This window comes from Sceloporus undulatus, chromosome 4 (genome assembly GCF_019175285.1).
Source record: "Sceloporus undulatus isolate JIND9_A2432 ecotype Alabama chromosome 4, SceUnd_v1.1, whole genome shotgun sequence".
In the NCBI taxonomy this organism is placed as follows: domain Eukaryota; kingdom Metazoa; phylum Chordata; class Lepidosauria; order Squamata; family Phrynosomatidae; genus Sceloporus; species Sceloporus undulatus.
The window spans coordinates 63,311,199-63,339,115 of NC_056525.1; the positions used below are offsets into that span (position 1 = coordinate 63,311,199).

Sequence of the window (27,917 nt, forward strand, 5' to 3'; positions counted from 1 at the left end):
TACAGCAAACTTTTGCAGTTTAACAGATACAGAGCATCATGTTTTACAATAGATTGCCACCCATCTCCCCACCCCGATCCAAGTTGCACTTCCCAGATCAGCTCAAAAAGCAACATTCAAGAAAGTACCACTGGCAACCTCAGGTTTATTTTTGCAGTTGCATTCCTGGTAAATGTAAACAATTGCTCCAACTGGCACTCTTTTACATGCCTCAAAAATATGGGACTTTCTCACCTGTCGGATAAGTGAGGCATATGTGAAGGGGGGGCGAACATCTGCATTTTTGTAAAACTCATGATTCTGTGCAAGTTCTGGGGAAAGACAAAAAAGTCATTAAGTAAATAAAGTGAAGCATCACCAGGGCAATGAAACAAAGCATTCTAATGCCAGTATGGCCTCCCCAGCTACTCTCACCTGAGGAGATTGGCGTGCAGAACTTCTCTGAGTTTCTCCTGCGAATAGGCCCTACGCTGTGTAAAGTGGATGAGCTGATGACAGAAGGACCCTGTCTCAATGGAGTAATGGGTGCAGTAGCAGAGGTGGGGGGATGAGGTAATCCATCAGGGAAGGTATCAGAAGTGCTCTTTGAGAGGGTGGCACTGGAAACCAGATTAAGCTGCACAAAGAGGACAGAGAAAATGACCATGGTTAGGACCAATTCAGAAGACAAAGATAAAGAGGTTAGGTTTTGTTTAGACAAAACAAAGAAAGGTGATCATAACGTCCTTATCGATAAAATCAAGTGCTGAGATAATGCAGCAGACAGGCAGTCACAATGTTGCAGCTATACTACATCTCCAAATCTGATTCCCCAAATCCACCTTAAATTCCAGCCAGCTGCACCAAGGTGTGTGGTGCACATGTCAAGCCTGCTCCAGGTGACTGTAGGTTGAGCAGAAGCAAAGACCTCTGTGATTCTGTCACAACTTGTCGGCACACTGCTGACTAGTGGGAGGGGGCAGAATGTGTCATTTTCAGTGCCCCACTCATGACTTCCACATAACCCCATCCCTTGGTACAGATGGTTGGATTTTAAGCAATAGCAAGTACATTTCTACACCACTTATCAGTGAACTAGCACTCTCTAAGCAGTTTACAATGTATAAGCCAATTGCCCCCAACAAGTTGGATAGTCATTTCACCAAGCTAGAAAAGGATGGGAGACTGAAAGGACCTTGGAGCCCTCTTCTAGGATTGAATTTACAATGCTGTGGCTGCAGTACTAGCATTTAACCACTGCTCCACCATGGCTCCATAAGGACTTTAAAGTGGATTTCAGGAGCATTTACAATTGTGAAAATGGGACCATGGTTAGAAATGTGATCAGGAAACAGGTACGAGGTCGTAGGTCTAAGCCATGACATCATAACTGACAAATAGGATGCCAGTCCATATGTATGAGAACTAGACAAGTCCAGTTCATCTTTATTACGGTCATAGACCAGTACAGGTAAAAAGGGTATACAGAATAAAATAAGGTAATGTTAAAAAGCATGGTAAAATCAAGGTAAAAACAGGGTAAAAACCAGGTAAAAACACAGATTAAAAACAGTATAGACACAACATGATTCCCGCTATTTGCTGTTGGGGATACAGAATAAAAGAAGGTAATGATAAAAACAAGGTAAAAACAAGATAAAAGCCAGGTACAAACATTATTTCATTAAAAATCTGGTGTGGCAGGGCAACATTAATACTTGTCTTCTGCGGAAGTGATTTTAACTGCAGCGGCACAGAATCTGGGAACATTATGTGTTATATTCAGATTGGTGTCTGAAAGCAGTAAGGAAGAGTAGAATTGACTGGTGTGTCCTTGGTGTTTATACAATAGAGAAGAGATAAAGCTGACACGGATGTCCCTGTAGTATGAGCATTGGAGTAATATGTGCTCGGTTGTTTCTATTTGGCCAGAGTCACAGGGGCATAGTCTGTTTGAGAAGAGAATCTTCTTATAATAAATAATAGTAAATAAAAGCTTTATTTATAACCCGCTTCTCTGTCTAAAGACAATCGAAGTGGCTTACAGTTAAAAATCCATATAATTCATACATGATTACCCAATTATTCCCTCCCTCCCCTTAAAATATCAATTAAACACAATAACAGTTAAAAACTATACATTAAAATAATCAAAGAGGGCTGAATGGGGTTTCAGAAAATTCATAAAGTGGTGGGTTCAATTGAGCAGCTGAGAATAATATTCAGGAAAGGCGTGCCGGAAGAGATCCATATTGATGGCCTTTTTAAAGGCATCCAAGCTGGTAATCTGATGGATCTCCTCCGGCAGGCCGTTTCATAATCTGGGAGAGGTTGAAGAAAGGTCCTCTGGGTAGTTGCAGTCAACCTGGTTATTATAGGCTGCAATAGGTTTCCCCCAGAGGACCTGCCTTCAAGAACAGCTGAGGGGGAGGCATGGCATCATGCCAAAGTAAAGGCTCCCCTGTCTTTAGGTATTAAAAGAACTGGCAGGAGTAATATCGGAGCCATTGGCAATGATCTTTGAGAACTCCTGGAGAACAGGAGAAGTCCCAGCAGACTGGAGGAGGGCAAACGTCCCCATCTTCAAAAAGGGGGGGAAAAGGATCCAAACAATTATCGTCCAGTTAGTCTGACATCGATACCAGGAAAGAGAGTCTGTGATCATCTAGAAGGCAATGCCATAATCACAACAAGTCAACATGGGTTTCAGAGAAAGAAGTCATGCCAGACAAATCTAATCTCTTTCTTTGATAAAATTACTAGCTTGGTAGATGAAGGGAATGCTGTGGATATCGTATATCTTGATTTCAGTAAGGCTTTTGACAAAGTTTCCCATGACATTCTTGTTAACAAGCTTATAAAATGTGGGATAGACAAGGCAACTGTTACATGGATTTGTAATTGGTTGACTGACCGAACGCAAAGGGTGCTGAACAATGGCTCCTTTTCATCCTGGAGAGAAGTGACCAGTGGGGTCCCACAGGGCTCTGTCCTGGGCCCAGTGCTATTCAACATCTTTATCAACGACTTGGATGACAGAATTGGAAGCATTCTTATCAAATTTGCAGATGACACCAAATTAGGAGGAGTAGCTAACACTCCAGAGGACAGGATCAACATTCAAGATGACCTGAATAAACTAGAAAGTTGGGCCACAGCTAACAAAATGAACTTCAACAGGGAGAAATGCAAGGTACTACACTTAGGGCGGAAAAATAAAATGCACAGATATAGGATGGGAGACACATGGCTGAACGAGACTATGTGTGAAAGGGATCTGGGAGTCCAAGTAGACTACAAGCTGAACATGAGTGAACAGTGTGATGTGGCAGCTAAAAAGGCCAATGCAATTTTAGGCTGCATCAGTAAGAGTATTGTATCTAGATCAAGGGAAGTAATAGTGCCACTCTATTCTGCTTTGGTCAGGTCCCACCTGGAATATTGTGTCCAATTCTGGGCGCCACAATTCAAAAAGGATGTTGAAAAACTGGAACGTGTCCAAAGCAGGGCAAGTAAAATGGTGAAAGGTCTAGAAACCATGTCCTATGAGGAATGACTTAAGCAGCTGGGGATGTTTAGCCTGGAGAAGAGAAGGTTAAGAGGTGATACGATAGCCCTGTTTAAATACTTGAAGGCATGCCATACTGAGGAGGGAGCTGACTTGTTTTCACTTGCTCCAGAGACTAGGACCCGGAGCAATGGATGCAAGCTACAAGAAAAGAGATTCCACCTCAACATTTGGAAGAACTTCCTGACAGTAAGGGCTGTCCGACAGTGGAACAAACTCCCTCGGAGTGTAGTGGAGTCTCCTTCCTTGGAGGCCTTTAAACAGAGGCTAGATGGCCATCTGTCGGAGATGATTTGATTTGGATTCCTGCATGGCAGGGGGTTGGACTGGATGGCCCTTGCGGTCTCTTCTAACTCTATTATTCTATGATTCTAGGTACTTCGAGTTTTGCTAAATATACCACAGGTGATGCCAAATATCTGTTGGAGTCACTGACAATAAAAGTTGGGGCGCTAGCTAGGTCTAGTTGTCACTCTATATCTATCACCTGTTGTTTGATGGTCACTTTAGCCTTTTCATATCCAATGCTGATACTAGACAAGAGAAACATCACTGATGCCCAACTAATTAAGTCAGTTAAACTGATACAAGCATCCCAAGTAAGAATTTGAGGCCCATTGTTTGCTGAACCCAAGAGAAAAGTCTACATTTGGATGGAAAATGCCTCATGTTATGCAAAGCTACATCCTGAAGCTCTTTACCAGCTAAAGCAAAAACAGTTTTATGAAAACATATGTAACTATGTAGATATCCAGAATAAAATATAAGATAAACTACTCCCCGGAAAGTCCGAATTCCTGTTTCTGTGCAGTAGAAGTTTATAAAGCAAGAAAATGTGGAAAAAATGAAGCCAAACTTCTGGATGAATAATTTTCAGTGAAGACAACTCCACTGCCCTGCAAGGTTATTCAATATGATTACCCTCAAAAATGGGGTGATGAATTTATGAGACAGTGGCCTATATATTGACAAGCAAGCACACACAGACATGACGCTCATGACTGAAGCAGGATTATATCTAAGGACTTTCTTGTCTATATCACATATTTTAACCACTACAGTATACCATTTTCTAATGGAATGCCCAAGCTGTAACTTAACTATCCCCATGAAGTGCAGTTGGCTTCACTAGTTTTTCCCAGCTGCTAGAGCTCTTTTATTTTTGCAAGTTTTTGTTGTGTATGGCAGATAAAAATGTTGAAGTTTTAACAGCTTATCCTCAGTCTTGGGTTAATTTTTTATACTGTTCTTTTTATAAAATTGTAATTTTAAACATTATAAGCCTGTGCTTCTCAGGTTATTGGCTGTTGTAAGCCACTCTATGGCACTTTTTCTAAATAAATACATAAATGATGATTAGAAATGAAAGCTCCAGTTTCTAAGAAAGTTGCTGTCCTCATAAATACGAAGGATTACCTACCTGGGGGAAGGGATGTGGTGGTGAGGAATACAATTATTATTAGTGATGCAAGGTCTTTCAGCAGGATCACAGACTGACATAAAATAGAACCCCAAGAGAGCACAGATTTAGCATGCTACTATTAGGTTTTCTTGCTATATATTTATCTTAAATGAACTGGAATGGTTGATAAGACTGTAAAATGGACAAAGGATCAGGAAGGAGCCAATGGCACACCCTACACAGTAGGAGAATCTGGGGTGTGTTTGTGTCAGTTTTTTTTTTTTATTTCAGGATAGTGTGTGCTGTTTCAACACTTCCAAATTCCAAATAGGTAGTGTTTTTTCAGTAGTTGCTAGTCCCACCAGTCCATGGCTGACAGGAGCAGCACAACAGGTGCAGTCTTTCTATGTGGCTGGTTTTTCCAAGCTGAACAAAGTTAGCACAAGTATGGGTTGGGCATGGCTAGCTTTAGCTGTCCAGACATACTGTATGACCTATCAAGGCTTCTTCTATCTGACTTAATTTTATGACTATGAATGATTCCACATGTCTGAGGAATCCACCTGATCTGTGCAGTGTACATCTCTGTTACCTGACATATGGAAATGAAAATCTAAGCTCAGAAGAGGAACTGGGGACTGAAGAAGGATATTGTTATTCTAAGAGAAGAATAACAAAGTGGTAGTCTGTGACACTTTCAGGCCAGTGTTATGATTTTTCCAGTGTTCCATGATTTCATTTATAGAGAGTGATTTTGTGGATGCACAAACAAGAGTTTTACTACAGGAGAAAGATATGGCAAGGTGAAAAATTAGTAGTAGTTACTTTAGCAACTTCAATACTTTGGCTTCCTCATATCATCATGCTCTCTACTCAAAACCTGATGGTTCTTATGTCCTCCTTGGGAATAACCTCTTTTACCTTTAGCCTAGCAATGACATCAGAGTCAGGGGCTTTCCAGTCCTAGATAATTCTGCCAGGATGATAGGACCCCAAGGGGTTTGGGAAGATGGTAATCCATGTTACAAAACAAGAAAATAAGTTAAAGAATGTAGGTGGGGGATAGATAAGGTGCTACTTACAGGCTGACTGAAGGGCTTTGGCTCTGAAGGTCTCATATGGAGATGGGCCATCATTGCCTGGAGACGTTCACTCTCTTTAGCTAGCTGTGGAGAGAACCACACAGAAAATCATTTGTCTGAAGGATGTCCCCCCCCCCCTTCAGTGGTCAATTCACTTGGCCCACATTTCATCAGTAAGTTGACCCAGAAGATCAGTTGATAACATTGCCCTTGAATGACTTCTTCTTTATCCAGAAGAATCTCCCCCCCCCACACACACACCTCCTTTCACTTGCACAATTGAGCCTCAGTGTGCACATGCCATCCTCCTGTCTTGACTAATACTTCCTAAGTACAGTAATATGACAATACAAGGCTGTTCCCTTTAGCTCTCGCTGTGGTGCTTAGCTATAGCCCTCCTGAAGGAAAAAACTGCCATCTTCCCTAATTCTACAGTAACACTGACTTTTCCTGAGAGCCACAAACCCAGCCAGGATATCACATTTCCAAGACTGTGAGAAGTGCCTTTTCCTATTGGATATCAAAATCTGGATGCATGGTTATGTTTTCTAGTCTAGTGCATCTGCTGTGCACTAATATTAGCTGTAACACTGACCTCACTATAAGGGCTTTGGGCATACAGAAACAGAAGAAGCTACTATTGACAGAAGAAGCCACAAAGTACATACAATCCTGAACATCCAAAAACATATTTCGTCCACTGCCTTTCCACTCAGCTCTTCTTCTTTTCATCCACTATGCTACCTAAACCTTATGCGATGGTCTCTTTACACATCTGAGGTATCAAGGCCGTCATCCCCCAAGTGGAGCTGCTGCATCACTTGTACTAGCTTTCTTTCTTTCTTTTGCAACTGTCTCAGATTAGACCCTTCCTTATGTTTTCCTTTGCACATTCCAACTTGTCCATGTTTTGAATCTCTTCTTCCCCCAACCACAGCTTCCTCTCAGCCATCTATCATGCTTTTCCCAACCCACCCACTCACCTGCCCATCCATCTTTCCAGATGTGCAACATTGGTTTAATTGCATGCTTCTGGGGTGTGTGTTTATTTCTCAGTGTGCGGAGAAGGGTGAAATATTCGCTGTGGCACAGGGAGAGAGTTTGAGTGCTGCAGAAGCAATGGGATCTGACACCATCTCCCTTTGTGTCACCTTCTCTTTCTGAGTCCTCCCCTCAAACTTTGCCTCAGTTCCTCCCTGACCTGATTGGCCCCTGTGCAGAATGTAGGACACACCCAAAGAGGGTATTTCTCTCCTCTCCCACTGGGTTTGGAATCCTTGCCCACAACAAAAGGAAAGGGCCAGTGAGGCAGGAGTTAAAGGCAGCAGCCAGAGTGGAGTTTGCTGAAAGTTTGAGCAGCTCTGACGCAAGGACGCTCTGGCACTGTCATGGCTCTCATTAGAGATGACAGATCCACTCTCGTGATGCAGACACTCTTGCTACCGACACAGCAGGAGCTCTGTGGTGAAAACGTTATAATTGGGAGCTCTGGTGGCAGGTTCTCCTTTTCATGCATGGAGCTTTCTGCTCTCTTAAAAGATTCTCTCTCCCACATTCCCTCTTTTAAGCTTCAGTAATTGCTTTCAACCTTTTGCTTTAGTGAATGTTTGGGAACAGGCTAAAATCACACGGTTTGACTCAGAGTATGTAACAATCTTAACTCTGATCTTTTGAGTGCTGTATTCCTTTCTAATTTAATACTTCTCTTCTGGCATGTCTCTACATTCATTCTCAGGCACCCATCTGCAACTACTGACCGAAGTTTAGTTTCAACAGAGACTGCCTGTGCTGTGTATTATAGCTGGCTGGCTCTTCGGTACTCTCTTTCCTCTGCCACTAATCCTGCTGCTGCAGAGAGTCATGTTCCAGGGAATACTGGTCTTTTCAGTCATGTGCTCCCTTATACTTATCAAATCTAGTAACACAGATGCCCCTGCCACACAATCCCTCCAGAGTCCATCAGACCAGAATCAGTACTAGTAATCTCAGAAAGCTGGATGGTAATGAAATAGAAAGTATTCCCTGTTTATTTCCCACTCTGTGCAATAATTATATATTACAGACCATATGCTGCATTACCTGGCCCTACACATTATACAATCTTTTATCAGTATCACTTAGGTACCAAAGTAAAATCCATAATTCCTTTAGATGTGCCTTCCAATTGACCAGTGTGTATTCTCATGTTAAATATACTCAGCTTCTCTGTGTGCCTTACCAATTCCTATAGGAGATATGTGATTGCTACTCTGATCACAAGCAGCATATAACCCCACTCTTACTCCTGACAGCATCTGTTAATACAGGGCTGGGGAAGGTGATACCCACAGGCTGCATGCAGCACCAACCCTATTTTGTGGCTCCCTAGACACCCTCAAAGCTCTAGACACTCTGAAAAATTAATTGGAGGAATTAAAAAACCACAGAGACTTTGCTTCCCTTACCCCTTATGACCCACCCACCATCTCCCAAATGGCCCCAATGAAACTGAAACAAATGGAAGTGACATCATGCCATTCTGATTTGGGGAAAACCCAGTATTGCCCTCTGCCAGTGTGTAGGGGCAAAGAATAGTCCCACCCTTAGTGCAGTTGCTTAACCTTGTGTTAATAGAAACCAAATGTTATAATGTCAGCATCCTGGATGTTTTTTCCGCTCCTCCACTACTTCACTATCAAAAATTCTACTTATGGTGACTTATCATCATGATTACTGGATATTTCCAGAATACAGTGCTCCCTTGGGTTACGAAATTAATTCGTTCCGCGGCCGCTTTCGTAACCCGAAAAGCCTTCGTAAGCCGAAATGCCATAGGCGCTAATGGGGAAAAGCCGCGATTCCATGTGAAATAGCGCCGAAAAGCACCAAAATTTTTTTCGTAACCCGAAAAAACATTCGTAACCCGGAACAATTATTTCCTATGGGATTTTTTCGTATCCCGGAAATTTCGTAACCTGGGTATTTCGTATCCCGAGGTACCACTGTAGAGGCAAAGATGCTCTACTATTATTTTTAGTAGTATTCACATATTTCTTGTTAGCTCTTGGCTGTAAACTAATTCAGTGATATTCCAGAAATATTTTCCAACCACAGAACTCAAATCTTTGTTTATGGAAGCAAGGTACATCTCAGCTGATTTTCACAGTGCTTGCCACTTTCAGCAGCATCACTGGATTCATCTATGATTGATTCGCATGTCCAAGATACTGTCCCAAACTGAGAGTTGGAAATATCAACACATGAGAACACAAAATGGGAACAATGAAAGCCATGAAAAGTTCATGGTCTGCCTGTGTTCCTTGGCAATGGTCCAAGGATACCAGATAAATCTATTCACTAAGTTTTTAGCTTTCTTTATTTTAGCCTTCTAAAACCACCTTTTTCCACTGCAGGCCCCTTTGTGCCTTGACAAGTGAACATATGGTGAGAAAACCTGCTGCAACAGAACAGATAATAAAAGCCTTAAACCACTAAGAGTATTTTCTCCTCCATCTCAGTTGTTCTCTAACTCATCATCAGGTACATATTTACTGACAGGTGGAGAAGTGAAATGTGAACTGAGTTGTACACAGATAAAAGTTGTAGTGATTGCTGTCCTTGCAACAATAAAACAAATCCTGTGGTGACTGTGGAAATTGGCACTGTCAGTACAGTGGTGCCTCGGGTTACGAAATTAATTCGTTCCGCCATTCCTTTCGTAACCCGAAAATTTCGTAACCCGAAACACTTTTCCGTTAGCACTGGAAAGCCTATAGCTGCACTTTGCAGCATTTGAATTTCGCACCGAAATGAATTTCGTAACCCGAAAAATATTTCGTAACCCGAAACAGTTTTTGCCAATCCAACTTTTTCGTATCCCGGAAATTTCGTAACCCGATCATTTCGTATCCCGAGGCACCACTGTATTCAACTCACACTTCTATTCATCCAGTTGTGGGGATGCATATGGCATATCCGCTCAAAAATTACTTCAGGAAAAGTGGCTGAGGGGGGAGGGATATGGGAAGCAACCCTTAGGTATTCCTTAAAATAGTGTAAAGGAATTCTAAATTAGTCGGTAAGGTACACAAACACCAAAGAATATAGTTCCTTGATCTTGCTATGGTCAAGAATTTTAACTTGAACTAAATACTGCATACATTGACACTCACCTGTATTTCCAGCTGCTGTACCACTTGCATTTGAACTCGACACTGAGCCGTGCTCCGGTCATCAAGTGCATGTTCTGTATTGAGGTGTCTAAAAAACAGAAGACATTGTTTTCCCCTCTTAATGAGTTAACATGAGCAATACTTGAAAAATCAGAGCTCCTTTTACTTTTTTCACCAATTTATTCTAATTCTCTAATATGCTGGTTTAAAGCTGAAATCCAGTCTGTGATGGCCTAGACAATGATTTTTTTTTTTAAAAAAAGATTTAATTGTCCTATTTCTATCCTGTTCTTCCTCTCAAGAACTTAATCCAGCAGACATTCACTGAACATCACTGCTACACAAGGACTAGAGATTAGGGTTTCCTGATCCAACTCTTAACATTCTTATTCACTCCTTCATACATATCCACAGCAAATTGTCCAATGATATTTATGACAGTCTATATTATCATAGCATAACAATCAAAAGATTGGGTGAATATCCTGAACTATGAATGGTGAATCATCATACTCATCAACTAATTAGAAATATAGCTCAACATTCTTATGTTCCTATATTCCCACAGATTTTGTTTTCACTCAGCAAGGATGCGTTATAAGGACAGAATATCTATCTCTCTTTCACCCATTACGTCCTCAGTATTCCCACTGTGGGCTCATGGTTTTGCCTGAACAAACTGTCCTGCCCATCATTTTAAGCCCAGTTCCAGTGGGCAAGTGATGATTTGAGATAGAAACATTTTGCTATATCAAGTTTAACAAAACCAGAGCAAGTCTGGGCTTTAACTTACACTGCAAAGCTTGTGCATTTAAACTGTGTGTGCTAGTTTTTTTATTGTCAGCCAAATGAATTAGACTGGCATAGTGTGGAGAACGATATCCATTTTATTTCAAGAGCCTTGCTTTAGTTATTAAACAACATCCAATGTAATCTTACTATTTTAAGCAATGTCAAGACATTTTCATGTGAGTGGGTAGTTGGGCATGGCTGTCTAATGCTAGGAGGCTCCATTTGGGCCAGAATTACATATGGTAGTGCAGGTGGAGGAGATTTTACCTCCAGCACCTTCACCTATTTGCATGCAAAAGACTAGGATGGGCTCTGAAGGAGCATACAAGTGGCCCCTCCATCTGCTTCAGGTCTGTTCGTTTGGCACCTGTTGGCTAAGAACAGTGATCTTTCGGTAGCAAAAGGCAGGTGGGGCTGGCAACATTTGCTGAAGTGCTTACAGAATAAAGCTATACACACACTGATTAGGCACACAGCCTGTGTTTCCTAACTTTGCCATCCCTTCCAAAACGTCATTTCAAACCCCTCAACATTCTGTTCGAAGGCAGTGGAGTGGGAGGTTGAAGCAAACATGGTGGGGGGAGAGGAGAGAAAATGAGGAGAAGTATATATGCATGTGGAGGGATGTAGGGAACATGTTTAGTAGAAAAGCATAGAAGGGGGGGAAATCCTGAACAGACAAGAAAAGAAAACCCGTCAGTTTCATCTGATGTCTTTGCTAAAAATCTTGGCTACAAAGAGATCTAATTGCAAATGAACTAATTAAGTAAACCTCTGACGAAGCGTGAAAACAATTTGTTTGACCCTGACGCTAGCAGAGGGCTCTTAGACAGCGGAGTTAATCAGTCAGTGACAGAGCCCACAAGCAGTGTCAGCAGGCTGCCGTACTGCCATCTGTTTCTCTCTAGTTCTCCTCCCCCCACCTCCTTTTTTCCTATCATGGGCAAGCTATAAACTTTACTGTTATGTCTCCTCTTTCCCGCCTAAGCCTTCACATTTATGTAGGTCTCAGTCAGCCTCTTTCTCTGTTAGCATATTCTTGCCTGCAATCCCCTTGTTCTCCTTTCTTTCTACACGCTGCATAGTGCCTGGCACCTTCTAAGCTCTTCCCAACAAAATCAATGTCAGGGATACAGTTGTATTTTGCAGAAATGTAACACAGCAACCTAGCTCCATTTCACAGAAGGGGAAGTAAAGCACAAGTATTGTGGCCAATGTTTCTAACTCTAACAACTCCATATGTCTCTGCTTAAGTTTTCTAGGATGGGGGAAGAGGTGTTAAATATTGTGGGTCACATATTCTATAGAATGAAATTTATTTTTGAAGTTCCCAAACTCACTATGCACTGTTCCTGTCCCTAGTGTGGTGAGAATGCCTCTAGAAATAAAGCAAGCTATCTTTATGCTCCAAAGCATCAGTAAACAGTAAGAGGGAAGACAAGGGGCAAAGAACACAGCTGCAGTAGAATGCTTTTCACAAAGAAGGGGGTTACCTACTTGATAAACTGTCCCAAGTCCTCACAGAGGGTTTCACAACCAGGCCACTTGCACTCTCCATGTCCATACAGAGGATGAGAACCAGGGGTCTCCTCATGAGAAGAGCTGTGAAGGAGGGGGAAAAATTAATAAAATAAAATAAAATAAAATAAAAGGCATTAGCATCAAGCTATTAAAGGCAGCTCCAGACACGTCTCCTAGATATTTTCACCAAGGCTTGATGCTCTAATGAATGGTTGGAATAAAACCGCAGAAGGGAGATTCACCTTATATAGACTTTCACATCTCTCCTCTCCAGACCATAAATACATTATATTGTTCAATAGCACTGTTTGGTCAAAAGGCAAACCCGTAAGAGAGTTATGGTGGATCAGATATGCTCATTCAGAACATCCAACCTCTATAGAATCTCCATTAGCTGCAGTGTGCACATTTGTTTCCCACCCATTTAAACACATTACTAGTATGGGCAGCCTGATTCTAAATGGCTAAACTCATAATAACAGATACAGACTAGAAGAATGACATGGTTCATCTTCATTCATCTTTTTGATCCTTTTTGCAGCTGGATACTCAAATGTCATCAGTGGCACAAAACATAAACTGCTGCTCCGAAGCTATGAAATGACCTGCCAGAGGAGATCCGCTACATTTCTACTCTTACAGCCTTTAATAAGGCTCTTAAGATGGATCTCTTCCAGCAGGCCTTCCCTACCTAGTTCCTCTCCCTATTTACTGTGACTTACGTCGCTCTGTCACCAATTTTTCTCTTAAATTTAACGAGAAGAATTAAATTAAAATTAATTAAAATAAAATTCTTGCCTCAAGAAGATGAACCCTCCCTCCGTACTTACTGTCATCATCAGACCTGGGAGGGAGTGAAAAAGACAGGCCCAATTCCATCAGGTCTAACTGTGAATTCTGTAACTCACGTCACTCTCTTTTATTTTATTGTATTTTATTTATTTATTTTATTTTATTGTGTTTTCTGTATTTTTATTGCTGTAACCTGCCTGGATTCCTTGTGACTGGGCGGGATATAAATAATAATAATAAAAATAATAAAGTAGATGTGAATCTTCTTGGGAAAATGTGATTTGTCATAGTTAGCCACGTCCCTTTATCATCTAAGATATTACAGTGGACTGTAAATGGAACTGCTTATGTTGGTTTGGAATACAGTGGCCAGTGAACACATCTCAACAGTATTTAAAGCCTACTAGATTATTTCTCAACATAAGGTACTAAAAAGTCTAGAGTCAACAGAACTGATAAAATGTCTCTGGAAAGCTCAACATTTCTGTCATTTGCAAAGCTTCCTTTCCAAAATATTTTATTTAATTTTATTTTATCCATCTTTCTTCCAGTATGGGACTCAAGTCAGCTAGCACCTACTCTGTTTAGCACCTACTCTGCTTGTCTTTATTTTAGTACCTTTTAATGTAACTGACCAAATAGTTTCCAAACTTTTAGTGGATGACCAATCTGTTGCTGTTTCATTTGGGTTATGATTTTGTAAAGGTTTTAGTAAAGATGATCTTTTCCAATATTTTTAATATGTGACAATCTGCCCAACTGAAAAGTAAATACAGTGGGCCCTCAGTATCCACGGAGTTTGGTTCCTGACCCACCCACCCCAGATACCAAAAACCATGGATGCTCAAGTCCGCATTTAACATTTAAAATTACCTGGGTGACAAGCACCAGGAAGGCATTCCCCCTGCACATTCCCATCACAAAGGCTCTGCCAGAATTTAAACCTTTTCCTGACTCTATTTCCCACCTTCTCAACCTTTTCATCAGAAAGCCTCTGCCAGATTTGCTACTGGTCCACTTCAGGGAGAGGAGGCAGAAGGAGTTGGGCAAGGAGGTATATTGGCTGGAAAGGGGGTTTAAATTCTGCCAGAGGCTTCCTTGTGTGGAGGTGGGAAACAAAGTGAGACAGTTTAAATTCTGGCAGAGGCTTCCTTGTGAGAAAATGAGAGTGAGGCAGGAGTTTAAATTGTGGAAAAAAGAGGCTTCCTTGTGAGAAAAGTGGGAAACAAGTGACTTTAAATTCTAGCACAGGTTTCCTTGTGACAAAGTGGGAAATGAGTGAGGCAATTTAAATTCTGGGAAATACAGCCTTGTGAGAGAATGGGAAATGGTGTGAAGCAGGGTTTAAATTTTGCAGTAGCTTTGTAATAAGAAGGTGGGAAAGAGTGATGAAGAGGTTTAGGTTCTGATTGTAGCTTTGTGCTGGGATTGATTTTCATGGGGGCAGGAGGCACTGGCTTGCCAGGGTCTAGCCTCAGCCTTAGTGTCCTGGGATTGCTTCTCAGCCTGGTCATTGCAGCTTAAAAAAATAAATAAATGTTTCTTCATTTCAACCCATGGTTTCTCAAATTCAATCAAATGACTAGAATGTAGTAATAGAGGGGTATAGCCTTTTTAAAAGTAATAAGCCAAACCGGAAAGGAGGAGGAGTAGCATTATATGTCAGGGATGTCTACACCTATGAAGAGATCTAGGACTTAAATCCTGGAAGCCAGGTGGAGAGCATCTGGATAAAAATTAAAGGGAAAGGAAACAACAAGGATGTTATTGTGGGAGTCTACTATAGACCCCCAAGTCAGATGGAGGAATTAGATGATGTCTTTCTAGAACAGATGGCCACTCTCTCAGATAGGGGAAACAGAGTAGTGATGGGAGATTTCAACTATCCTGATATTCATTGGAAATCATATTCAGCCAAAACATTAAGGCCTAGCAAATTCCTCACTTGCCTGGAAGACAATTTCATTGTCCAAAAGGTGGAAGAGGCAACAAGGGGATCAGCCATTTTAGATCTGATCCTAACCAACAGGGATTACCTGGTTAATGGGGTGCAACTGGTGGGATCCTTAGGTGGGAATGACCATGTTCTCCTGGAGTTTGTTATTCAGTGGAAAGGAGAAGCCAGGCATAGTCAGAGACACTTTTTAGACTTTAAGAAAGCTGATTTCAATAAACTCAGGGAAATACTGGGGTAATCCCACGGTTAGGAGTAGTAAAAGAGAAGGGAGTTCAGGATGGACGGGAGTTTCTCAAAAGGGAGACACTGAAGGCACAATTTCAAACAGTTCCAATGAGGAGGAAAAATGGGAGGAAACTGGGATGGGTGACTAAGGAACTTTCAACTGAGCTAAGTTTTAAACGGGACATGTACAAGAAAAGGAAAAGGGGGATCACTAAGGAGAAATTCAAACAAATAGCTAGCACGTGTAGGGGTAAAGTCAGAAAAGCGAAAGCACAGAATGAGCTCTTGCTTGCTAGAGAGGTTAAGAACAACCAAGAGGGCTTTTTGGGGTATGTCAGTAGCAAAGGAAGGAGAAGGATATTGTGGGGCCACTGTGTGGAGAAGATAGCGAAATGCTAAAAGGGGACAGAGGAAAGGCAGAATTACTCAACACCTTCTTTGTCTCAGTGTTCTTAGAAAAGGAAAAGGGTGCTCAGCTTAAGGAAAATGGAGCAGAGGACACAAAATGAGAAATGCAGCACAGAATAAATAAAGAGGAAGTACAGTAATGCCTGGTTACAAATTTAAATCTCAAGGACCAAATGACCTACATCCAAGGGTGTTAAAAGAATTAGCAAATGTAATCTCAGGGCCATTAGCAATAACTTTTGAGATCTCCTGGAGACCAGGAGTAGTCCCAGCAGACTGGAGGAGGGCAAACTTTGTCCCCATCTTCAAAAAGGAAAAAAGAGGATCCCAACAATTATTGTCCAATTAGTTTGACGTCTATACCAAGAAAGATTCTGGAGCAGATCATTAAACAGAGTCTCTGTGAACATCTAGATGGCAATTCCATAACCACAAAAAGTCAACATGGGTTTCAGAGAAACAAGTCATGCCAGACAAATCTGATGTCTTTCTTTGATAAAATTACAAGCTCGATAGACAAAGTGAATGCTGGATTTCAGTAAGGCCTTTGACAAGGTCCCTCATTATATTCTTGTAAACAAGCTAGCAAAATGTGGGCTAGACAATGCAACTGTTAGGTAGATTTGTAATTGGCTGATGAGGTGAACACAAAGGGTGCTCAACAATGGCTCTTCTTCATCCTGGATAGAAGTAACAAGTAGGGTGCCACAGGGTTATGTCCTGAGCCCACTGCTATTCAACATCTTTATCAATGACTTGAATGAAGGAATAGAGAGTATCTTATCAAATTTGCAGATGACACTAACTTAAGAGGAGTAGCTAATACCCCAGAGGTCAGGATCAAAAGTCAAAATGACCTTAATAGATTAGAAAGCTGGGTCAAAACTAACAAAATGAACTTCAACAGGGAGAAATGCAAGATACTGCACTTAGGTAGCAAAAATGCAATGCATAGATATAGGATGGGGGGGGCACCTGACTTAAGGACACTACGTGTGAGACGGATCTAGGAGTCCTAATAGACCACAAATTGAACATGAGTCAACAGTGTGATGCGGTAGCTAAAAAGGCCAATGTGATTTTAGACTGCATCAATAGAAGTACAGTGTCTAGATCAAGGGAAGTAATAGTGCCACTGTATTCTGCTTTGGTTAGGCCCCACCTGGAAAACTGTGTCCAGTTCTGGGCACAATTCAAAAGGGATGTTGACAGACTGGAACATGTCCAAAGGAGGGCCACCAAAATGGTAAAGGGCTTGGAAACCATGGCTTAAAAGACTTAGGGAGCTGGTTATGTTTAGCCTGGAAAAGAAATGGTTAAGAGGTGATATGATAGCCCTGTTTAAGTATTTGAAGGGATGTCACATTGAGGATGGAACAAGCTTATTTTCTGCTGCTCCAGAGACTAGAACATAGAACAATTGATGCAAGCTACAGGAAAAAGAAATTCCACCTCAACATTAGGAGGAACTTCCTAACAGTAAAAACTGTTAGACAGTGGAACACACTTCCTCAGAGTGGGGTGGAGTCTACTTCTTTTGAGGTCTTTTAACAGAGGCTGGATGGCCATTCTGTCGGGGATGCTTTGATTGTGAGTTCGTGCATGGCAGGGGGGTTGGACTGCATGGCCTTTGTCGTCTCTTCCAACTATATGATTCTGTCCATGGGTACTGAACTTCTGGATACCACGGGTCCACTATATTTCAACATAAAAATGTTAAATAAATAAATAAATTTTATCACCCAGTGGCATAATTAAAACTCTTTTATTGTGAAACTTACTTATCAGCAAAGTTTTACTAGAGCTATAAAATCATTTTATATGCACTTAGGTCTCCAACAATGCTTTGTATGACTCTAGTAAGCTGATATTTGTAGATGCCTTACTCAAAAAGGCTCTCTATTTGGAGCTCAAGGAATGCTGAAAGCTCACTTTCATAGTTTTATATCCAATTTTGAGGATAATTCTTTCAGAACAAGAGTACCTTTATGAATATGGTACCTTTGGATTAGATAATAAACTAACAGTGATACACAGCATAATCATAGGTCCAAACACACTCCAGAAAAAAAAAATCTGGTTTCAGACTGCTTTAACTGCCCTTGATTAGTGCTGGGGAATCCTGGGAATTCTAGTTTATTGTGGCACTAGAGGTCTCTGATACAGAAGGCTAAATGTCTCATAAAACTACAGTTCCCAGAATTCCCTAGCAGTGAGCCAGGGCAGTTAAAGTGGTCTCAAACTGGGTGCTTTGTCCAGTGTGTTTTGGACCATAGTTCAGAATTCCCCTGTACTGTATGACACCTGCTTTTTTCCTCAAGTGGATGTTCACCAAATTCACCAAAAAGACAGAAGTAGTAGTTCCTGTGCATATCAGCCTGAATGAACAGTGTTACCAGGTGGCTGTAACTGCCTAGACTGGAGGCACTGATGCAAAGCTTCCTATTCCTATATCGCAAGTCTGTGTAATATTTCTTATTGGCAGACATACACACTGTGTGTTTAACACAGCTGCCTTCTTGTCATTAATGGGTGGGGCTGTCCCAAGGGAAAATCTCAACCATTCTGCAAGATCTTTTATGTTCCTGGCAGTTCATGCAGGAGTGTGGGAAGTTACTGACTGGACATTTTCCAACACTGCAGCATCAAAGTCTTTCCCCTGATGTTTGTAAATATGAAGAATTCATGTTTTATTAATGAGGTAAACTGAAAAAATCAAGGTAGTTTCTGCACCAGCACACCAAAAAAGAGCAGCTGAGCCAACATGAAAAAAATCCACTTATCAGAAGCTAAGTAGTTATGCAATTCCATTTTTCCATCAGCTACTATGCTGTACAAGTAACAACAATTAAACTTAGGCTGTAGTTGACTGGGCCTGACCTGAAAGAAGCCAAGTCCCCCCCCACACACACACCTTCCCATTGTGGCTTCAGCAGCATCATGTTACTGAAAGGAGGAGTAGCCATGAATCTGACTCCTAGAAAATGAACCTTGTGTCAAACTGCAGTAGCAGAGTCATAGGTCTGAATGTAGGAGAGGAGAGCAGAATTATCACTGTAGAATTTATCCAGTGGACTACTGCACCCTCCTCTGGCATAAAACCTCAATTCTTGGCAAATTCCATACATCTTACACATATAAATGCCCATCAGCTTCTACCTGTCCCTCCTTTGTGCGAGCATGGCGTTCTGTCCATTGGGGAGAGGGTGATGGGAAATTGGAGGAGAGACCTTGGCGGCCGAAAACGAGGTAGAATTGGAGGTGTTGGTGCTGAGGTCAAGTCCCTCTTGCTTGATACTTTCTTCTACAGGCTGAGTAGCTGTAACCTCTTTCCACAGCTGCTGAAGGTCTGAGGGACACACAGCTTCACACATATTGGAAAATGTAAAAAGAAAAAAGAGAAAGGGTAAAAAAAGAGTCAGAATGCATAGCAAATGAGCCTTAAATAATTGAAGATGTGGTTTTCCAGTTTAGTTTAGTGACACAAAGAGATAATTTATGTAAATTTCCAACCCACAGATAGTTCTCCTCACAACTATTTATGTAATGTTCTTAATTGTGGCATCCAAGTATCTCACAGGGCTTACTATGTTTCAGAGCAAGACTGGAGATATTTGAGAGTTCTGTGGTCTGTAACTAGAACTTCCATTGTCCTGGGGGATTTGTACAGTGGACCCTTGTTATATGCTGGGGTTTGGTTCCAAGATCCCCTGTGGATAACAAAACCCATGGATGCTCAAGTCCCATTAAATATAATGACATAGCAAAATGCTGTCTCTTATAAAAAATGAAAAATCAAAGTTAGATTTTGAAATTTATACTTTTTTTTGAACATTTTCAAACCATGGATGCTTGAATCTGTGTATAAGAAGGGCTGACTGTAATTTATGATGCAAAATGTATATTTAGGATCACAGAACAATTAAGGTGAAACTAATCTCTGTTGTTGATCACAACTGTACACCTTTGCTTAAGAACACATGAAGTGCCTGACAGAGTTGAAACAAACTAAACTTAGCACACCATTATTTAAAGCAGGGATGAGTTTTGTTGTACCCTCGCCTATTGTTGGGCTGCCATTCCTAACTGTTCTAGCCAGCATAGCCAATGCTGAAGAATGCTCGGAGCTGGAGTTCTACAAATTCTAGAGGGCTGTACAGTTTCCACTACTGATTTAAAAGAATAGTTAGGGGAGACATACTAGAAATTTCTTGGTGTACTGCTCTCTGCTTTCTACTCGTTCCCAGAGTGGATGTTATAGTACTTTTACATGGGGGGCAGGGAACTAAAGGGATATACAAGCCAGATGTTCAGAATAAATTTCAATGCTCATCAACCCTAGCTTGACAGATGATGATGATGATTCTGACATAGTTAAAGTTTTAATTTAGCAAAAGATGGACACTGATAAATTAGCAGATGACAATGTGTTTATTTCCTAATTTTACATTATATTCTGTTTTTCCTGAATTGTTGTTTTAATGGTTTTTTGTGGATTTTTCGGGCTATGTGGCCTATAGAAATTTTTTCTTCCTGACATTTCGCCAGCATGTGGCTGGTATCTTCAGAGAAACATTTTCTCTGAAGATGCCAGCCACAGATGCTGGCGAAATGTCAGGAAGAAAATTTTCTAGAACATGGCCACATAACCCAAAAAAACCCATACAAACCCATGGATGCCGGCCATGAAAGCCTTCGACTTCACATTGTGTTTTAATATTATCTTGTTTGCTTTGGGTTATTACATAGCTCTAATTGTTGAGCATATACTGACATGCTGGAGCGTGTCATAGAGGACGACAACCAAAAATGGTGGAAGGTCTGGAAACTATGCCCTAATGAGGAGTGGCTTAGGGAGTTAGGTATCGTCCTGGGGAAGAGAAGTTTAAGGGTGACATAATAGCCCGTTTAAATATTTGAAGGTATGTCTTACGGATGATGGAGCAAATTTGTTTGTTGCTGCTGCTCCAAGACTAGACACAGAGCAATGGATTCAGACAACAGGAAAAGAGATTCCACCTAAGCATCAGGAAGAACTTTCTGATGGTAAGAACAGTTTCAACAGTGAAATACACTGCCTCGCATATGGTGGAAATCTTCTCTGGATACTTTAAAAATGACAGACAGACATCTGTTAGGAGTGCTCTGATTGTGTATTCCTACACAGCAAGGGGTTGGAGTCAATCTCTCTTATGGCCTTCTTCCAACTCTATGGCCTGTTACAACAGCCAAAATAAAGCTGCTTCGAGTCACAGTGGAAGTTTGGTGTTTCAATGATGCATGCGTCCTAAGAGTCCAGAAGCCACACCAAAGCCACACTCCAGTCCTTAGGGCTGGAGCGTGGCTTTGGTGCGACTTCTGGACTCTAGGACGCATGCATCATTGAAACACCAAACTTCCACTGTGACTCGAAGCAGCTTTATTTTGGCTGTCTGTAACAGGCCTATGATTCTAATCATAGAGTTGGAAGGAGCCCATAGGCCATCGAATCCAACCGCCTGCTCAATGCAGGAAATCCAGCTAGAGCATCACCATCAGGTAGCTGTCCAGAGCACACTTTATCCACTTCATGTTACAGTACTATGGAGGTATAATATCTGCCCTCTCCCTGCTGTCTTTCCATGGCCAGGCAAGAACTTTTTATTCAGGCAGTCCTTTAGCAATTGGCTGACTGCTGAGGAAGGGGCATTTAATGAGTGTGTGCTGAACTTTTAAAATGTTGTGCTATTAATTCAACTATGCTTTAATTTTATAATGTGCTTCACTGTGCTTTAATGTAATATCTTTTTGTGGTTTCATCTCTACATTTTTCATTCCTTGTAATTCCTTTATAAGCTACCTTAATTCCCTGTTAAGACAAAAGTAGGGTATAAATAAGAAAATAAAGAAATACCATTACTGAGAAAGGAATGGTAAAGCTGAGAAAGTGCTCACACCCATTTATTAAGAAAAGGAATACATGGGCTTAAACTGCAGCTCCAACTATTTCTTGCATTTATAAATATGTGGATGTGGTTAAGTACTCTAGATTTTAGCAGAAATATGAAAATCAATTAGCCTATTCTTTTCTGTTTTAAATGTTACTTCAAGGGATGACCTGAGTGGCAGGGGTCAATTTTCAAGTTGATCAGTGGTCCTTTCTTTCTTTTTTAAAAGATGTTTATAGTTAAAAATACATAAAGTCAGCTACAAGTAGATAGAAAATGAACCTACATTAATTCTTCATTAAATATTATCTAGTTCATTAGAAATCCTCTCAGATAATTAGCAAATAAAATTCCCCACTCATACTTGATTCATTATTATTTAACATATATAAACTGATCTAAAATGTTCTTAAACTGATTTTAATAGGACACTGACTCTGATACTGACTACTGAATATGAAAGAAAAAGAATGAAATTGACAATGATATTGATTATAGTGTGTTCAGCTCCTTTTCACACTGATTATAAGACATGCTGGGATTTGCCATTGAATTTCCACAGCAAACTGTAATGTCAGTTCTTTAAAAAAAAAAAAAAAAGTTGGAGGAGCACAAGGATTCCAAAAAATAGGCAGGGCCTGGGGCTACTTATAGCCTGTGGGACTGAATTTGCTCACCCTGATGTAAACTGTAGTTATCTAATAATGATCCCACAGTTCATGGAATCTGGTAATAGTGTTCCCTCATCTCTTTGGTATTAGAAGGCCTGAAAAGAAGGTCTGAGATTTACTCAAATCCAAAGGGCGCTGGATTATTCTGTTTTATATGCATGTCTGATGTTATATACTATGAGTACCTTTGATATCATTTAGAATTCAAGGTCTTTAATGCAAGATGCATTCATTTTTGTATTTATTTTGCTACCTAGATTATCACACTACTTTTCAAGTAGGTAGGATTGTTGAAGTTTATGACACAGTAACAGACTGCCTTTGAAACTGCTAAATAATTCAACTACTGTATATAATTACTGGTAGTTGTTCATTCTATATTTTCATGTAGTGATTTCTTCTGCAAAGGATGAGACTGGGCTTTGTTCTCATCATCGAGTCAAATGCATCTAGGATGTCAGACTTAAAGGGAGCACCCAAACTACTTCTAATCTGCTATCCCAAATACCCGTGGGCAGTGTGGTGTAGTCGTTTGAATGCTGAAATACAACCCTGAGGATCAGGGTTTCATTCCCACTGCCATGGAAACCTACTGGACTGGGTCACCTTGGGTAAGTCACACATTTTGAGCCCCAGAAACAGTATAATAGGTTCACCTTAGGGTCAACTTGAAAGCTCACAACAACAATTCTAATAGAAAACCAGACAGGCTTGGATAAGGTGGTAGTGTTGGGGCCATAAGCAATATCTAAGGATTCCTTTCACCACAATCCCTGCCCCCCACCGAATCCTCCCATACAAAATCAGCTTAGACCAAGTCATTTAGGGGAGTAGACCTCAAAATGTTCAAAGGATGCTTATTAATAAGTCAGACTGTTGCTTTCTTCAAGGATAATCTCTGGTGGAAAGGAACATAAGATGTCTACATAAAGCAAAGCTACTTTAGGTACACAGCCTCTCCTTGAGACGGAAAGCATCATCATCACATCGGAGTGTCTAGTGTCAGGCAATTACTGTGTTTTGCATTGAAGATGAATAATGAAATATTAAGCCCCCACTCTTTCACATTAACATCAGCAACACAGCTCCAAGGCATTCCTTGAACAAGAGGTGGATCAGGCACATTACATTCTGGTCTAATAATGCTTTATTGATGTCTCTTTTATAGCAAAACCAAAAGCATGCCAAATGTTAGGCCCCAAATGCACTGAAAACATCCAGCTTTTTAAATTAACAGACAACCAACTGGCTATGCTAATTGCTGCTTTGGGGGGGGCAGTTACCCCCGACTGCACTTAAAGAGCAAGGAAGCTTATGTGCATTACCTTGTGGAAGGGTCTGCAGAGGAACGGTGCCTTGTCCTGGCTGTAAACTGACCAGCCCTTGTCGCTGGAGGTTTAACAGGTGCTGCTGCTGCAGCTGCTGCATCTGCAGTAGCTGTTGTTGGAATGCCAGCTGCTTATTCCCTAATGGCTGCTGGAAGACAAAAGGAGAAAATCAAAACACATTATTTTCAACCCTGTAGCACAGGCCTACGGGATTCTCCAGGGTCTTGCATAAGCAGCCCAATCCCTGCTTTAGCCTTGCTTGCAGCCAACACAGCTCACAGTCCTGATCTCTTGTCCTCAGTGGCCACACAGCATAGACAGAAAAGCCTTTGATCTATCAGAGCAGCAAACGGAGGGAGGGTGGCGGAAAAGAAGAAGAGAGCGAGCCTGCTTGGCAGAACACTGAAAATGCTGAGTCTCACTGTCAGATGAGCATTTCCACAAAGTCTGGGCGTTTGATTTTGCATAAAGAGACAGAATTTCATTTCTTTGCTGAATCTACCTTCTCTAAACATACATGTATCAAAATACAGCATGTAGAGCTTGCGTAAATGTGCATGGTAACCTGGGAGATCTTTAAAGGAAATATGTTCACCTTCATGAACTAACTCAACAAGTCTTGGCAATGTCTAATCCAGAGACCTCAATACTCAGGACCTGGGGGTCTCTTACTGCTCTCAATGCTGGTTTTTTAAAAGTATAGTTTACTGAATTGGTAAAAGGGATTATACACTTATATGACATTATTTCATGCACTACTTTCCTCCCACAAGGATTTACACATCTGATGGTTATGTAATGCTTCAGGGAGAACAAGGAAGGTAACACATTGGATGGGCTACATTTTAGTGAAGGTTTTGCAGAACTTGTCACGGATACTGAACATGATTATGGACAGGAAACAGAAATAGCTGTCCATCCAATTCCCCCCCAAAAAGGGTTATGTTGAATACCATGGTTATAATTCATATCTCGGTCCTGCAGAAATTAACAGCAACAGAATTCATTTTATAATTAAAGCACTGTAACTTGACTGGCTTTGTAGACAATCAAAGTAACATTCATTTGCAACTGTTCATTCTTTCTAGGTATCCTTGGCCCATTAATTTCTGTGGGACGAATACTGGGTCTGATTTGCCCTTGTTTATATCCTTTGCAAATATGCTTTTTGGTGTTGTTTAAAGGGGCAAAAAGGCAAAATAAGAGGTTTAAAGTCTAAGGCACATGGTTGTCAAATCAAATTATTATAACAATAAAAATGTTATAAGACTTGTATAGTACAATAATTAGTATATTGATTTTCCAAGAGATTATTATTACTTGGAAGTTGGTTTGTCCCCCCCCCCCAATCTGATGAAGATTTTATTACTGTATCTAAAAATCTCTAGAAAACTCCCAATAGACATTACATTAAATAACTCAATGCTGACTGAGCAATGATGAAGTATCTCATCTGCCACCAAAAAAGACAAATTGATAATTGGCCCCAAGGCATGGTCTGAGGATACCTGATGCCTATACCTTGGAGGACCTAATCAGGTCTGGATCTTCTAAATGAATGGAGCAGACGTCTCCTAGGATTCTTATATATACCACCCTGAGTTATGTAACAGCAAAACATAAACGCCCTAAATAAGAAAGATACAGCTATAATACAGTACATAGCCATAAATACAGCTCTCCTCACTTCTGTCAGTTATCACAGGCTAACACCAACAGGTCTTCACTTTGTTTACATTTATATACTTGAATGTTATAGGTCTGGTGCAAGTCTATTTATCATGACTTAATTCAGAATTAAGACACACTCAGTTCAATGACATTTACTCTCTGGTAAGAGGTATATAAACTGCAGCCCAAGACATGGGAAATATCCAAGGAGACCAAAACAGGCTAACATGGCTACTTTTTCATAGCAAAAGAGAAGAGAATTAAGCAGAGTCGAGCTATGAACGAACAAGCAGACTGTAATAAGAGGATAGCAGTTGTAATCTTCACATTGTTTTTTTTTTAAATCAGTAAAGAAAACATAATTCTATGGGTACATCCCATACTTTCTCTTTCTATCACTTTTGTGATTGTTTTTTTATCAGACTTTTTTTTATCAGGTTAGGGGCAGTACCGAATGACACTTTGTGCTGGCCTGACTGCGTACTAGGGTCGAGCGTTTACATGCTCAGAGCCCTAGTTCCGCCGCACGTGCGCCATAATGGTGTGTGCCCATCCACACGGGCATGCCATTATGACGCAAGGGCAGCAAAGCGCCCAAACGGCTCTGGCTGGAAGTGGCATCATCATGGCACATGAGCACCACTATGGTGCCTTTTCCAGGAAGCTGTTTACAGCACCTTCTTTTTGCTCCCAAGAGGAAGTGGATAGTTGCTGCAGTGTGTGGTTACCGCGGCAACGATTCAGGGCTAAAAGGGGTGGCATTTAGCTGCCCTTCTGTTGAGCCCCTGCTCATGTGCCTTCCACACATCCCTATTTGCACCCTAAAACATTTCCCCATCTCCTGTCTTGCAAAAAAAAAAAAAAAACAAAAAACCCTCATGTAAATTGGCTGTTTTTCTACTGTGACAATTCTACAATTGTCACCACAGTTTGCCACAAAATTTTGCAGCAAATCATGGCCTCCACTACATACAGCTTCTAAAAACCTGAATCTTAACTTTAGAACAGTTTAACCCATCCTCTTTTAGTTGAAACCTCCTACTTTTTGTCATTTCAATTGCTTCTACCCTTTCTTCAGCTCTTCTTAATCAACTTTCGATTCCTGTGGAGGATGCTCTTTCCAAAGTGCTCCAGTGTTCTAAGGTCTCTTCTTTGCCTCAATTTCCTAGTTCCTGTGTATTGCATGATGGTCTTGCCCAGGGGTAGGCAACCTGCGGCCCGCGGGCCGGATGCGGCCCGGCAAGGCCTTGGGACCGGCCCCAGCCAGGTCCTGCCGCCGATTGCCGCCGGGACCTTTGGGGAGCAATTGTCTATAGAAGTCTCAGAAACATGCATTTATATTAACATTTTTTAAAAAACCAGCAAATTTTTTCGCGTGTCCTCCATTTTTTTAAAAAAAGTGTCTTCCATTTGAAAATTTTGTCCTACATTTGTCCTGGTTTATTTATATATTTAATTTTTTTTAAAAAAAAAATAATTATTTATTTTTTGGCTTCGGCCCCCCAGTTGTCTGAGGGACAGCAACCCGGCCCCCAGCTCAAAAAGGTTGCCTACCCCTGGTCTTGCCTATATTCTCAACCTGTTTGCGCAAGTCATGTGCCCATAGGCCACTGGGCAAACGAAAAAAGGGCCCCTGGAAACATGAAACATGCCCTCCTTTGCACAAACAAAAGGTGCCAAATCATCATCACCTCTACATATCTTCTATTGCAGGGGTAGGCAACCTTTTTGAGCCGGGGGCTGGGTTGCTGTCCCTCAGACAACTGGGGGGCCGAAGCCAAAAAATTAAAAATAAATCAAAGATATAAATAAACCAGGAAAAATGTAGGACAAAATTTTCAAATGGAAGACACTTTTTTTAAAAAAAATGAAGGACACGTGAAAAAATTTGCTGATTTTTAAAAAAATGTTAATATAAATGCATGTTTCTGAGGCTTCTATAGACAATTGCCCCCCAAAGGCCCCGGCAGCAATCGGCGGCAGGACTGGGCTGGGGCCGGTCCCAAGGCCTTGCCGGGCCGCAGGTTGCCTATCCCTGTTCTATTGTTATTTCACTTCTACACCCCAAGTGGGGTAATGGATGCTACTTCTTATATTTAAATATAAACTTCATCTTTTTCTATTGGAGCTCTTTCCTTGCAGTCTTATATTCTCTCATTCCAGCAACTGCTACAACATAATAATAATAATCATAGACTCATAGTTGGAAGAGACCGCACGGGCCATGCAGGAAATCCAAATCAAAGCATCCCCGACAGATGGCCATCTAGCCTCTACTTAAAGACCTCCAAGGAAGGAGACTCCACTACACTTATTATTATTATTATTATTATTATTATTATTATTATTATTATTATTATTATTATTATTATTTTGTTTGTTTGTTTATTTATTTATTTATTTATAAAGCGCTGTAAATTTAAAATAATAATAAAATGTAAAT

General features: G+C 40.9%; 1 protein-coding gene across 5 annotated transcripts in view; it reads right to left on the bottom strand.

Moving 5' to 3' along the window:
- Positions 1–27,917, bottom strand: part of FOXP4 (forkhead box P4) — a 204,072-nt gene that overhangs the window by 34,341 nt on the left and 141,814 nt on the right. For 4 of the 5 annotated variants that reach the window (XM_042463989.1, XM_042463990.1, XM_042463988.1 and 1 more), the window contains exons 6-12: positions 23,801–23,951; positions 19,037–19,241; positions 12,472–12,576; positions 10,183–10,270; positions 6,032–6,115; positions 415–616; positions 235–311 (exon numbers count right to left, since the gene is read on the bottom strand). In XM_042463989.1, the coding sequence (XP_042319923.1) occupies positions 235–311; positions 415–616; positions 6,032–6,115; positions 10,183–10,270; positions 12,472–12,576; positions 19,037–19,241; positions 23,801–23,951 (912 nt within the window). The remainder of the gene's footprint in view (positions 1–234; positions 312–414; positions 617–6,031; positions 6,116–10,182; positions 10,271–12,471; positions 12,577–19,036; positions 19,242–23,800; positions 23,952–27,917) is intronic. The other variant, XM_042463992.1, reaches the window with a different exon arrangement.